Source organism: Pimephales promelas, chromosome 18 (assembly GCF_988280905.1).
Source record: "Pimephales promelas chromosome 18, fPimPro1.hap1.1, whole genome shotgun sequence".
Lineage (NCBI taxonomy): Eukaryota > Metazoa > Chordata > Actinopteri > Cypriniformes > Leuciscidae > Pimephales > Pimephales promelas.
The window spans coordinates 11,076,559-11,091,675 of NC_142786.1; the positions used below are offsets into that span (position 1 = coordinate 11,076,559).

The window sequence follows — 15,117 nt, forward strand, 5'->3', positions numbered from 1 at the left end:
GGGAGAATAGAATGCACGCTTCTACTGACTAAAATATCTGTCAATCTTAAAGATTTGTCACGGTTTGAAAAACGCATTTCCCTTTCATATAATTTAAGTAAGTGTAAAACAGTTCTGCCGCAAAACTTGAATTAAAAATGAATCTTAGAATGAGGAGAAAAAAAACAAAAACATATGGGGACCAGTGTTGGGAAAGTTCACTTTCTACATTAACTAGTCACAAATTTGAAAATGAACTAGTTCAGTTCATAGTTCATACTTCATATTTTTGAACTAAGTTCACAGTTCCAAAAACTGAACTAGTTCATAGTCCTTTTTTTCAATATGTTACTGAGAGCTATTTTTTTAATTATTGACACAACCCATATACAACCACTACAGCAATTATTTTATCAGCGGGCAAAGTTTGCACAGAAATGTAAGATTTTTCCCATCCTACCGGACCTTTTTATAAAACTGATCATACGATGCAACGCCTAGATGCTTTGCCGACTACATGCTGCTTCTTGTCTTGATGATGCATGCGGCGGCCGCCTAACTGGTGCCTTGTCTTGTGTTGCACACTGGTGGCTTGTGCTGCCAGATTGGGTGTTTTTTTCCTGCTGTTTGTGTGTTTTAGATGGGTTTTCGTCTGGAAGGCTCTATAGAAATCTGGCACCGTATTGAACGAAGCTAAACTGAGAGAGCGTGCGTTCACAGACAGCAGAATGAATGCGTTCACAGTAACGTTCATCAGGCAGTAATACAGTACGTTCAGTTCACGTTCGCCCAAAATATGAACGAGTTCATGAACTATCGCCTGAACATCAGGCACAACACTGATGGGGACCAGTGATGCACGGGTTGATCCAAAATGAGTTACGAGTCATCCAAAAATATTTTTAATGATATTCTGGTCGCGGTCGGTCGGGTCGTTTGAAATAAAGATGCCAATTAAACCTTTGTATATAGTACTAGACACAATTTTCTATGAAATACAAAGGCCTACACTTTATTGGCTGAATAACTGGCACGAAGATGACGCACAAGCTCAGTCTCGGTTCTGTACTGGTATGATCCGAGAACCACTGTACCTGTGCGTTTGGTAGTATGCGGATGCGCAGTATCAGCTGCTAGTGCTCATCACTTCTCTCAGCAGTGGCACCAACATGTCTTAGTTCAGTGAACTGTTGGAGTTACTGGAGTAAAATATACTCCGGGATATTGGTTTATTTCGATTCGGGGGGACTGTCAGGCATGTCTGAAAGTGAGTAACTTTAGTAACTTGTGGATTAAGTACTGACACAAGACGCGAACTGTTTCGAATAATTCAGTCCTGTTCGACCGGTACGCTAAAAAGAACCGGTTCAAAAGAACGATTCGTTCACGAACCGGCCATCAGTCTGCAGGGAGAGATGGAGGCGGCAAGAGAAAAGGTGAAGACTGGGGAGTGGAAGCTTCGCAAATAGCTACACAAGACATTTGCCGAAATTATGAAAGATGATGACCAAAGTGCTGGCTTTGTTATGTGTACTTCTTGCGATGCTATTTACACATTTGTGTTAGACGTCTATGGCCTGATGACGCTACGATGAGCATTTACTACTTTTAAAAAATGCGGATCAGGAAGCGGGTCGGGTACAATATTTGCGTTCTTTTTTTTGTGGTCCGAGTTGCGGGCGGGTTAGTTGAAAACGTCGGTCGGGTGCGAGTTGTTTATACATTGACCCGCGCATCACTGATGGGGACCTATTTTAACGATCTAAGCACCCAGCGCAAGTGCACTTAGGGCATGTCCGAATCCACTTTTGATAGTTTAAAGGTTCTATATGTAACTATTTTTATAAAATGAATCCTTTTTTTATTGCCTGTGTTTGAAGGGGTTGTAATCACACATTGCAACGATCCACTTTTCGGGTTTTGCCATTACCTCTGAAGGCCAATATTCTTATTTATATGCGAGGTCTCCGGGTCGGATTTCCTTCGAAATCCATCAGAAGTGACGTGCATGCGCGCTCCCGAGTCCCGAGCCTCTCTATCCTACAGTCTATCATGCGAACAACGGCACTTCAGCTGACGACATGGAGTCTGATAACCCCCCAAAACGTCCTGCCTCCAGCACAACAAAGACTCAAACACAAACTCCACATAAATATATATATAAAAAAAGAAGTTTTATCTGCTCAAGCTCGTCAGGCAAAACGTGAATCTGATCGACTCCGGATGAAAACGCGGATCAACATAGTAAACTCAAGTGAAATAACAAGGTACAACATTACATGAATACAAAATAATGTTCCAGGATAACATTAGTATAACATTTAGTATGTAACTTATTTTATTTACTAGATCTAACATACTGACTAATGTCGTCATCCCACTACCATATTGTTTATACACATTTCCAGACGTGTTCAGTATAGTAATGTTACTTTCTGATCTTACTGAAACACTGAAACTGTTCAGTTTAGTTCACCAACCATTTTCATTATCATATTATACATTCACCTATGTTGACATTGCTGATTGTGAAAGATACACGAATAGTTAGAGAAATGGCTTATGCTATATAACATCAGATGTCGGCTAAATGCAGTTTATTGTAACATTATGATCATGGAACGAGCACAGAGCATTACTTCAACGTCAAGCTGATAAAAGTAGGCTATTATTGTACCTGCAGTGGGAGTTTACATTAGTTTCCAGCATGTGTGATAATTTCGCGTTGCGTTGAAAGTCTCCGTGTGGCTGGTAGTGAATGATTGCTCGCTCTTGAGATTGAGCACGAGCACGAGCGCTCTTGTTGCATTCTGAAACATCACCGCTAGAGGTCTCTTTAAACGTCGCATACAGCACCTTTAACGATGGGAAAAATGGTCAGCGTGCCTGGCGCATGGTCTAAAAGGGTATTACAACTGGGTGCGTTTTGGGTGTAATGTGCAAAAAAGAAAAATCAATCAGAGTGTAATTACTAATTTCCCATTCCATTTAAAAGCCAGTTACGCTTGCACCTTGGCGGATTCGCTATTTGCATGGCAGAAAGACAGAATGCGCCAGAGAGCAAACGGATTTGCTTGTGCGCAAGGTTAAAGGATGCACGCAGATCCTCTACTGGGACAAGCCAGATTCCATCATATCTTTATGCACACAATCATCTTTTACTAGGGGTGTCACGTTTCTCCAAATCCTCGATTCGATTATTTTTTCGATTCTAAGGTCACGGTTTGATTCGATTCTCGATTTTTATCAATCAGCCAATCGGGAAGCTCTCCGTCTTACATGCGCTTCATGAGGCACACACGCAAGGTCTCTCGCTCTCTCCCGTGCGTACAATATAAATAAAGTGTGTGCCCAGAATAAAGACCAACTGAATGACACTTTAATTAAAGTAGAAAATCTCAAATGAACATCACTGAACTCCAGCTACTTGTCTGTGTTTTCTGATCCGCGCTTCTTCAGCAGTGTAGAGAGCGCGCGCGAGCATGGTTGCCAGATACTATTGACAAGACCGGGTAGAAAACATATTATTTTAACAGAAAAGCTCTGGGTGGGGATTTATTATTTAAATCTGGCAACCGTAAACATGAACGCTCGTAAACACAGTCATGTGATGTGTATGTGGCGTTGTCACCTTTATTCGACAAAAAAAGTCAAGTTTAGTCAAGTTTGTATTTTTTAAACACACTTTAGTCTCGTCTTTTTTCGTCAACGATACTGCACATGTTGATATAAAAGTAGTCACAGTTATCGTTTAATGATGTAGCTATCGTCTCTCATCGTCGTGTCTTAGTCAGGTAAAAAAAAGTCGTCAACAAACATTTGATTTTTCGTCATAGTTTTCAATAACGAAATTAACACTGACACGACACAGAATGGTGTAGCAAACCATCAACACGACGCATTCATCTTCAGTCACCTATGAAATGATGCAGGTTGCACCCACATAGAAAAGTGCTGCCCCCAAATGGTGCGCACTGTTCAAAAAACAAAACAAAAAAATGGATGACGAGTCAGACAAGAAATTTAAAGGGATACTCCACCGTTTTTTCATATTAAACTGTTATCCCCTTAACTAAGAGCAGTTGATGCATACCTCTGTCGTCTCAGTTGCGTGCACCCAATTGCGTGCACCCAATCACTCTTGCGCTTATCAACCAATCAAAAGAAAGAAAAGTGCTACATAATAGCCAATCAGAAAATAGCGCTATTGTATCTGGGTAAGATTTAAAGACCCCCTCCGATGAAAAAAATTGTTTTCTAGGTGTTAACATGTTCTTGTGTCATTTTTCTAATGTTAGAGGGCGTTTCTTGAGAAAAATAAGCTCAAAGTAGCATTTCTGAGTATTTCTATATTCAAATGGCTGTGAATCAGTAGCAGACGCTAAAAAGCCGGCTAAAATAGACTGGAGTTGTGACGCGTTAACTCCACTGGGTGGGGCCACAAGCTCATACTCCCCTCCCTCCATACTGATATTCCCTAACTTTTTACAAACAAGCACGTAGATAATGTATAATCTACTGTAATAGTAGTTAATTCATGTATAATATGTAATAAAACACACCACAGATGCACAATATAGAAAAGAGACGGACGGGGACAATATGGAACTTTTATTTTTCAGATAATGTTTTATTTTGTTATTTAATGCCTATAAATATAAAACAATATACATTCAGACGCAGTCAATAATACGAAACTAATGTATTTCATGCGAGATACCAGCGGTCAAGTGACAAAAGAACGACTCATACCCGAAGACTCGAGAGATGAACTAATCATTTCTCTTTCTGGTACTGACAGCATAGCCTCTAGTCTATGGGACTGACAGGAAGAACGAAAGACTCGGACACGGCGGAACCCGAACTCGAGACTCGAAATATGAACTAATCATTACTCTTTCCGGTCCTTCTGCATCACACACGGCACGGCCCAGCAGACAGATAGGAGTCAGACACTGACGAGTCGACAGCTAACGTGACATGAGAGAAGGAGAACAAACCTGATAAATATGAAATTGCAAAGGAAAGAATGTCTCGGATCAGACAGCAATAGCCTGAACTTAAGACTCAACAACTAATAAATAAATAACATTTGAGTTGCTTATAATTTGTAAGTAAGCTAGCGGGAAAGACAGAGGAGAGCTCTCAGCAACGGGGAGGGGGAGGGTCGTCTCTGTGCCAACGGCTCCGCCCACAACCCAGAGCCGAATTGCTAATGAGCTACTGCCGCTCTGCTGAAGTGAAGTCCCATACAACGGCACAGGTTTTGTGATTTTGGCTAAAAATAGCATAATCATATTTTAAAGACCACTGGGAATGTTTATAAAATAGATCAAAATATGATTGGAGGGGAACAACCAAAAAAAAAATTATATCCTCAAATTGTTCACATGATTCTGTCACTCCTGCTGCCTGTCTTCAAAACTTTAGAGCCCTGCTATATAATTGAGCATAGTACATATCGGGAAGGTATCAATCAATTGACAGCACAAATGTTTAGAGTATATATAGACAAGACAACCATACAAGGGTTTTTGTTACTAAGCATGCCCTAGGTACACTAATTTTCTTGTCAGTACCCTCACAGATTCCTGCAGCTAAGCATATGTACATTTATATTCCAATAATTATTGATAACAAATGTATGAATGCAAGTTAGTATCACTAAATGGAAATTCAAAAAATAATGGCAGATACATTCCCCATCTTCCACTGGTTGAATTAAAAAAATAATGGCAGATACAGTCCCCATCTTCCACTGGTTGAACCAAAGTTACAATGCTGGGCTGGTCAAACAATCAGTAATTTTTTGATTGAGCCACATTGTTTAAAGGTCGGATGAATCTACAAATGGATTATTTATAGTTTTATATTCTCTACATATTAAGATGGAATATATAAGAAAATTACATCACAAGTTAAAAGGGGCTCTGTGTGCGTTTATATTTGACTCACGTTTTCGCTGTGACGTCCACATATTGTCCTGGACGGAAGTGAGCTGCATAGAGAGGAGTGCCTAGATAAAAAAAAAAAAAAATACAAAACATAAAAAGCACTAACACAATGTCAAATGGTTTAAAACGCAAACATCATAAGGTAACTTTTTCACTCAAACGTGTAGTTAAAGGTATACAGCTGAAACAACTTATTCTTTATCCGGCAAGAGTAAAGAGTTCTTGGTGACTTTAATTCCAGTACAAACGGCTACGCAGAAGCAATAAAAAAGTTATATTGCTTCTATTCTACGTTATTTGTTGAGGTCAATTTGTGAAGACAGACAACACGTCTGCGCACATATTCAAACGTATACCTACAGACTAAACACGTAATACGTGTCCATAAATTTAAGCTTTGTCGGCTTTGAATTCTGGTTTGCGATCTGGTCACCAACTTATCAGCAAATTTAACAATATTTCATTAGTTATTACATATAGAAAGCTTGAATTGTCTACTTTTAAATGAAATGAAAATGAAATGTTTCTTCCTTTGGTTCGCTTTTAATTAGGTCTATTCTAATAGTGTTCTTTGCTGTGGTAAAGTAGAAAAACACTGTAGGACAGATAGCGACATTTTTACTTGCAAATCAAATTCTTTTTTTTAAACAAAGTTTGTACTTGTTATTAACCCTTATGCTGCATTAGGGACATTTTTGGTCTTTTGCAGTTTAATTTCTTTGACCATTTTGGCTGTTTTAATGCAAATGGTATGAAATTTGGCAAAATTGTGACTTTTTGGATACATGTAAAAAATGTGATCCCATTTTGCAAAATATGTATAACACACACTGTGTAGATCAAATAGCAACACAGCACCATAAAGACCAAAAATGGCCCATTGAAACCCATTAAAACGTTGTTTAAATCCGAGGCTGTCAGTAATACATGAAACATGATTTTTGCACAATCATCCTTTCATTTTGAAGCAAAAGCATTATATTTGCATTATATAGTGTATTCCACCAGATGACGTCACTACATATTTATTCCCTATGGGTGGAAATGCACCTTATTTTAGGCAATAGGCAATGTTTAATAGGTGGCCATTTTTGGTCTCTAACGCGCTATGATTTTTTGCAAAGTGGGACTGTGATAATCCAAATCTAAAGTTTTCTCTTTGCATTTAGTTTATTGAAAATAATTGAATTTTTGTGTTTTTTCCTCTTATACAAATCGATGGTTTCGCAAACAAAACTGGTAATTAAAGGGTTAAAATCCTGAAATTGAATACATTTTTGGTAGTTATGATGAGGACTGATGCTGGTTAAAAGATTTAACTTGGTAAAAGTGGAAAATAATAATAATATATAATATTTTAGGCAATGTTTAATATGTGGCCATTTTTGGTCCTTAATGCACTCAACGGTGTTAAAAATCTAATGCAGCACAAGGGTTAAACATGGTGAGGCGCATCAAGATTATTTGTAAACCGTGTTTCATGTTTAAGTTTTTGCTTTCTCTTGCAGCGCAAAATCAAACAGCTTCAAATTATTGCCCTTGTGGAAGATTAAATTCCACCTTCAGACCATTTACAACAAGTAGAAAACATGAAGACATCAGAAAAGAGTTTGATGGTCTCTTTCCTGTTTGTGTCCCACATCCCTCTCAAAATGCAGAGCGGTATGCTTTATCACGGGGTCTTTGTGTGGAAATACAAAATGAAAGTTTTTTCTTAAACCACCGCAGGTAAAAAAAACTGCCACCGTCACAGCCCTAGCAGAGATAACTTTTTCCAAAATTTTTCAAGTCCTATTTCAAAGTTTGCGTTCTCAAGCCACCAGGCACTGTTGTTGTGCGAATGAGCGGGCCATATCACGTTAGGGGTTTTCTGTTAGAATGGTGTCGTGTAAGCGGCCCCTAAGTTAATGACCGATGATCTTTGCTACTGAAGTGAATCAATCAAAACTAACCTTAGCTGGACAATAACTTTATTCTAGAGCTGCTGTAAAGCCAAAACAATCTCTGTTACTTTAATTTCCTATTATCACAGTAAAACCGCTTTGAAACAATCTATATTGTTAAAAGCGGTACATAAAAGAAGGTGACTTGACTTTACCTGGTTTGATGATGCTGTTGTCTGACACACAAAATGTGGTGAGTTTCTGTTTGGGAGGAACTCCTGCATTCCGGAAAATCTCTAAATATCCCTCTGGCCTCTGAGGAAAAGACATATTGACTTTCAGTTGCTTCAAGTAATTTTCTAACTTATATAATCCTTAAAAAGGAGAAAGGGAGAAGAAAAAGGGAATACATTAAACCTAAACTGCTCTGCTGTATTTGGGGAGTTGACTGACTGCAAAGAGACTGAAGGCTCAGACTGAAGGTCAGGACAATTGACAATTACACTTCAAGCAGCACTTTGTGGCAGATGTCAAATATAGACAGATGACACACAGACACACATTGGCTTACTGACAAAAAATAAAAAAGGGACACAGAGCAAAGTTTTTTTTTTCCCATTACAATCTCCATAGAGTTAGATTTTGTATCCATTATATTTTAGATGGTTTTTTTCCCTAACATGTGAACGTACACACACACACACACACAATGGTGACCTCTGTATCTACTACTCAGTAATTTCTCTCCAGGAGCTCTTCAGGTCTTATTATACTTCCTCTCCACAGAAACAGAACAGCTTTAGTCTATTATGTTCCAGAGAGGTCGAGGATCACGAGAAAGGTGAAGAAACAAGAGTTCGTTATGAGTGTGTGGATAAGGTCTTACTGAAAAACGTTAAAGACATTTCCAACTCACATGAAACGGAGAGACGTTTTTTCCACCCACGACCAAAGCTGCTGTGTTCCCATTATACTCTTCCTTTGATAGATGTTTCACCACATGACAGTCCTGCACCTGAGAGAGATATTTGGGTGTGTTAAAATTATAAACAGATATATATAGAAAAATAAACAGTGATAAAAAGAAAAATCAAGTTTAAAAATGTAATTTGACAGTTAATCTCATAATCAAATAACGTTCAGCTGAACTTTAAAGGAGAACTCCGGCGTAAAAATGAACCTTTGGTCTAATAAAACTTTGGTACCTAGTTAACCATTCTCTGAGATTTGTTTTCATGATAATCAAATGTAAAGAGTTTATTCTCTAAAAACTGTTTAGTGTATAACACTAGTATATGGTGGCATTTAATAAGTAAAAAGAAATCATTAGTTAATACCACTAACAAGGCTCAAAATAGCCCCACACTAACACAGTAACATAATGAGGGTCCCTACATGCAAAACAAAGCATTGAGAACTTTCTCAGTGTACAGACCGTACAATAAGAAGATACTTTATAAAGAGTCCACTTCGTGTGTACACAGCAGGAGCCATCTTTGGAAAACAGTCTCAATAAGTCGAACCACGAACAACGTGCCAAGTGAGCTGAACTGTATGAAGATCAGCGAACTTCTGTACGGTATGAACAGCGTTCGCGGTTCGACTTGTCGAGACTGCTTTCTCCTGCCTGTATACACGAAGTGGACTGTCTTTATAAAGTATCTTCTCATTAAACGGTCTGTACACTTACAAAGTTCTCAATGCTTCGTTTTGCATGCAGGGACCCTCATTATGTTACTGTGTTAGTGTGGGGATATTTTGAGCCATGTTAGTTGTATTAACTAGCAATTTCTTTTTACTTATAAAATGCCCCCATATACTAGCGTTATACGCTAAACAGTTTTAGAGATAAAACTCTTTACATTCGATTATCATGAAAACAAGTCTCAGAGAATGGTCGACAAGGTACCAAGGTTTTATTAGACCAAAGGTTCATTTTGCGCTGCAGTTCTCCTTTAACACTAGAACGGCCACAACGGTCATTTTGACCGTTTTGAATTTTATATCTACAATAACTTTGTTGAAAAAAATAATAAAATCCTGCTGGTACCTGACTTTTCCTAAAATTGTCTGTATTTTCATTTAAAATGCTTTTCATATAAATTAAGTTACGTAAACGTAAGGCAAAACAAAAAAAATGAACATATTTACCTATTTCGGCCATAGACGGTCATATTGACCGCACTGAATTTTGCGGTATTTTTTTGTTAAATATCCCGCGGTTGATCGTGTTCTCTCTCAACTGTCAACAGAATGGTCCGTCCGGTCACCTCTGTAGCAGTGTTTGCCATATAATAATTTCTACATTAGTTGTTGATCAGAAATAAGCAAATAAAACCGGACTACAGTTATCTATAATTCGGATGCAGGGGAACAATCGGAGGTGGAGTGACAGCGACGTTTCCTGGGTGCAAGTTAACATTTCCTCCTCATCAGAGAGTGATTCAGAGTCAGAGTTCACATCAAGCAAAAAGAGACGGCTGCTATCATCAGACACGGCGGATCCAGATGTTCTATTTGTCGGATGATCCTGGTGAGCTCTGCTGCCCTGTCCTGCGCTGTTTGTTTTGCTGCATGGGCTGTTCACTAGTTCTGCGAGTCCTATTATTATAGCCTTGACCGCGTCGCAAATCGTCACTATCTAACATTTTCGTCATAGTCTTTGTCATTCAAACCTTGTTTTTATTTAGTTATCGTCTCGTTTTCGTCTTTGAAAAAATGTGGTTGACAAAAATAATTACGAAAATTATTCATCAACACTGTTTTGAATCTAACGGTCAAAATGACCGCTTGTGGCCGTTCTAGTAGTTTTGGAATTCTGGCACTTCTAGTGTTAAGACACTACACAGCATGACTACCAGAGAAACTTCTGATCAGTCTTAATTAACCATACTATGTAAAGTCTATGTAAAAATGATTAAAAATTATGTAAAAATAAAAACTATCAAAAATTATTAGAATTAGAAGTATTTTCACCTACCAAAAATGGTTAAGCCTGTTATCTATACCTTGTGCTGTAGAGTGTCAATAGGAAATATCAGTTTACATTTCCTAACAAGAACTGCAGCAATAACGCTTGAAGAAACGGACCTGCAAAGCTACTTAAACTATGCGCAAGGGTGGCCACACCAAATATCGATTTAATTTAGTTAATAGAAGTTAATTAATAAATAAATTCTATTTATAACATTATTTTTGAAAGCATTCTCAATTTACAGCACTTATACACAAATGCCTAAACAGTTTTCACAGTACTGTAGCTTCGTAGCTAGGTTTCTTCAAGTGTCTTGGAGACGTTGCCGCAGTTATTTTGGATTTAGTCTGCCGTTTCTTCATGAAATACCAGACGGACTCAACGATGGTGAGTTTAAAACTCTGTGTGGAACATTTGGCTGTTGTCAGACTACTTGTGCAAACAAAATCTCACTGGATTATTACAATTAATGTCAAAAAGGGAGTATGGAAATGTAAACTGATATTTTTCTATTGAAACACTAGAGAAAAAGATATAACCTTTTTTCTTTTTAAATCCTAACAAGTCTTCTGCACAGTAATGTTTATATTAAAACACACACGCATACATATTTTACTAATTGTTTTACGTGAGGAATATGGAGTTAGAATTGTAAAAATATTCAGAATAAATAGATTAATATCCACAGAAAATGTACAGTGTTTCACAAAAATTAATAAAATTCTAAAATTAAATTAATTAATAAAATAATAAAATGAGATTTGTAAACCAAAAAATATTTACAAAAACACAAACACTACTCGGCATTTATTTGTATTCTTTGTTTCCTGTGCATTTGTGAATTGCTTCTTGTGCATTAATAGATCCCTGCATGCATTTGTGAATTTTGAAACACTTCTAGCGTCAAGACTCCACCCACCGTCTAGCCAATCCAAAAACGGACCCATTGCTCTGACCAATTTCAATACACTTTATTTGTCCCCAAGTGGCAATTATTGAGGTCATATATAGTAACCATCCTACATTAAATAAATTACACAATGTGCACAAAATACATATTACTGAATACCTAATATATATACCTATATATATATAAAATCATAATTAAAATCAAGGGATGATAATCAAGGGGGCTAGAGATGTTTGAGAATTTAAAAGCTGCACCGATTTGGGAACAAAGGTTGTCTTCCTCCTTTGTGTCCTACAACATGGACAATGAAGCCGCCCCCGGCAATCATAGCCTGCTCTCGCTCCAACAAACCACGTTTTACAAAATTAGCTTTTGTGGTCTTGCCCTGAAATAACTTTGATCAGATGTTTAAAATTTGGATTTCGTTAGACCATTAGACTGTGCATCAAGCCAAGCTACAGTTTTATATTTCATGAGCCTTTGAAAAGGCCAGAGAAACAGCACTTGACATCTCTGTTATGGGAATGTCTTGGTGATAGGACAGATAGAATTATTCAAGATAGAACAGAAAAGCATAAATAAGTAGCTGACTAATGAATAACTTATTCAACCTTGTGATAAACGCAAGTTTGTGTTGCTGGGTTTTTATTTTTATTGTGTATGTAACTCTTGCACTTTTGTAATTCAGTTTTTGCCATGAAGATAGCCAAAGATGCTGACATGGCATTAAATTAAACTATACTGATAAGTGCGAGTTTGTTTATTAGGTGAAATTACTGTCACACAACATACTTTATACACTCACAAAACCCAAGTACATCTGCAGTGAGACTCATGCTGTTACATTTATATTTGGTTTTATACATGATATGTCGGTAAGGCGAGTGTGCTTTAAAGGGCAAAACCAGCCATTGTTCAATGTCTTGCATAGTGTCTACCCCGTGTGAGACTGTCGACACTGGATGCGTTTAAGTGAATGTGCAAAATATTTGTCCTTCGTGTAAATTAGTGCAAGTGCGTGTAATTCTAGAACGGCCATCCGCTTGCTGACGGTGAATCATCGTGTTGTGCTGCACCAAGTCTAGTGTGGACAGTATCACTGATTATATAATATAATGGGTCCTATTTGCTTTTATCTTAACAGTGGGTGGAGTCCACTTGTTTGTGTATTTGTCTACACATCTTGATGCTAGAAGTGTTTCAAAATCAACATAAGTGGGTAATGAGAACTACAAATGAATAGAAAGCGATCCACAAATTAATGCCAGGCAGAGTTTTGTTTGTGATACAAAAAAACATTTGTAAAAAGTATATTTATTTCAAAACTCATTTTATTTAATTGTGAATTTTATACATTTTTGTGAAAATCTTTACATTTATTTGTGGCTATTAATCTATTTATTCGGAATAATGCTACAATTCTAACCCCATATTTGTGAATAGATTAATATAAGAAATAAGTGCATTACATTTACAATAATACAATTTCCCTTTCACTTAGCAATGCAATGGCTTTTTAAACCTGAAAACTGAGGGAAGACTTTTGTGTTTCTCTGTATAATTTATAATTTCATGAATTTGATACTGTTTACCTGTAGCATGGTAACCACATGTCTCTCTCCAGATTTGGTCCACACAGGCATCATTCCGAGTTTAACGGCCAAAAGACCGACTCTCCGACTCCCTAAGGACATGCAGATTACTAATCAATACAGCCACAAAAACATTTTTAACATTTAACAACATAATATCACAAATAAAATATAATGAAAACAAGCATTTTATCAAATTCAACTTGAAAAAAACCCAAACAAAAATAAGTAGGCCTACATCAGTCTATGGCCTACACGAGTACAATTCTATAAAATAATCTTTAAACGTGCTTGTGCTAAAAATATTTTTGTAAGATTTTCTGGATCTATAAATAAGTCCTTAAAGTGTGTGCGTTGTGACCTGACCCACCTTCCACCCACTCATGCCTGGGCCATGGATCATCCTTGAGGGGGTTGAGTTTGTCTGCGGTCAGTTGTTGGTATTCATCTGTAATACTCTTCTTCAGAAATGAAGCATTATCTTCTGTGAGGTGTTCATCCCACCATGTGTTCGTCCGATGCGTTCTTACACAATGAATGACAGGAGTTCTGCTGAGATAAATGGCATGATTGTAACTGTCACGCTTTTTACGTAAATATCACGCTAAAAAGTGATACTACTGACAGTAAGAGTATATAAAATTGTTAAACGTGACCCTACTTACCAAAAACGTTAAGTTACATCTAAATAACAAGATTTGCTTTTTTCGTTCATAACTGTACCGTAATGAACTAACGTTACCTCTGCAGGGCTGTTCCAGTTCGGCAAGCGATTACAGGCGCTCCTCTTAGCAAACCATCAGCAAGACTAATAAACCTACACGTCAACGCTGTCATTTTTATTATTTACAATATTATCATACAAAACACAACAGCTCAAATTATTCAGACCGATCCCGTTATTGTAATCAACATGAAAGTCTCGTGTTTGTCCCGCAGTAGAATGTCATTCCCTCAACGTCCGGTGTTACACGGAAATATGGTCGCTTGTTTCTCCTGCTTCAAATATTGTTCCTCTAAATTAACTCCCTGAGCACTCAGTAGTGTCAGAGCCCGGTAGTGTGTTATTTTCGTTTTTGTTGAAAGCAAAATAATAATTGGGTTTACAGGTCTGTTTTAATTTCTTAGAACTTACTTGCCTGTGTTTGTTGGTCTCTAAATTATCTTAGTTCCCTGAGCACTCAGTAGTGTGTTATTTTCGTTTTTGTTGAAAGCAAAATAATAATTGGGTTTACAGGTCTGTTTTAATTTCTTAGAACTTACTTGCCTGTGTTTGTTGGTCTCTCATGATCTGTTGATTTAAAACAATAACAACATAATAGCACACAACCGTTTGGTTGAGCATGCTTTTGAAAAATTATTAAGAACATAGCCTACTTAAGTTTTTTTCATAGCACCAAGTAACATCATTTTGTGTAAAATGTGAAAAATTCTGCTTAGCTTGCAAAATTTGACCAAAAACAGTTCACATCATGGCTGGTGTGATTTATTTGTTTCTGACATCCAACCCTGGTTACTACTATCATAAAATAAACCAAAATTTAAATTTTACATTTTACATTCCATTCTCTCTCAAAAATAATATTTTTTTTGAACATTTTGTCATCATTTCTACTTATCGTTAAGTTGTTCCAAACCTCTATACGTTTCTTTCTTCTGCTGAACATAAATTAAGATATTTAAAGAACCTCGCTAATTACACAACGTTGAAGGTGGCCATTGACTTCCATAGTTTTTTTGGAAGTCAATGGCCACCGTCAACTGTCTGGTTACTGACATTCTTCAAAATGTCCTCTTTTGAGGACAACCTTCGGGTGAATAAAAT

General features: G+C 37.2%; 1 protein-coding gene across 2 annotated transcripts in view; it reads right to left on the reverse strand.

Moving 5' to 3' along the window:
• The window catches only part of mrpl3 (mitochondrial ribosomal protein L3), a 28,648-nt gene extending 14,383 nt beyond the window's left edge, over positions 1-14,265 (reverse strand). The window contains exons 1-6 of one of the 2 annotated variants that reach the window (XM_039678911.2): positions 14,035-14,265; positions 13,663-13,844; positions 13,293-13,384; positions 8,733-8,831; positions 8,032-8,131; positions 5,935-5,995 (exon numbers count right to left, since the gene is read on the reverse strand). In XM_039678911.2, the coding sequence (XP_039534845.2) occupies positions 5,935-5,995; positions 8,032-8,131; positions 8,733-8,831; positions 13,293-13,384; positions 13,663-13,844; positions 14,035-14,129 (629 nt within the window). In that variant the 5' untranslated portion in view covers positions 14,130-14,265. The remainder of the gene's footprint in view (positions 1-5,934; positions 5,996-8,031; positions 8,132-8,732; positions 8,832-13,292; positions 13,385-13,662; positions 13,845-14,034) is intronic. The other variant, XM_039678912.2, reaches the window with a different exon arrangement.
• Positions 14,266-15,117: the final 852 nt, after the last annotated feature.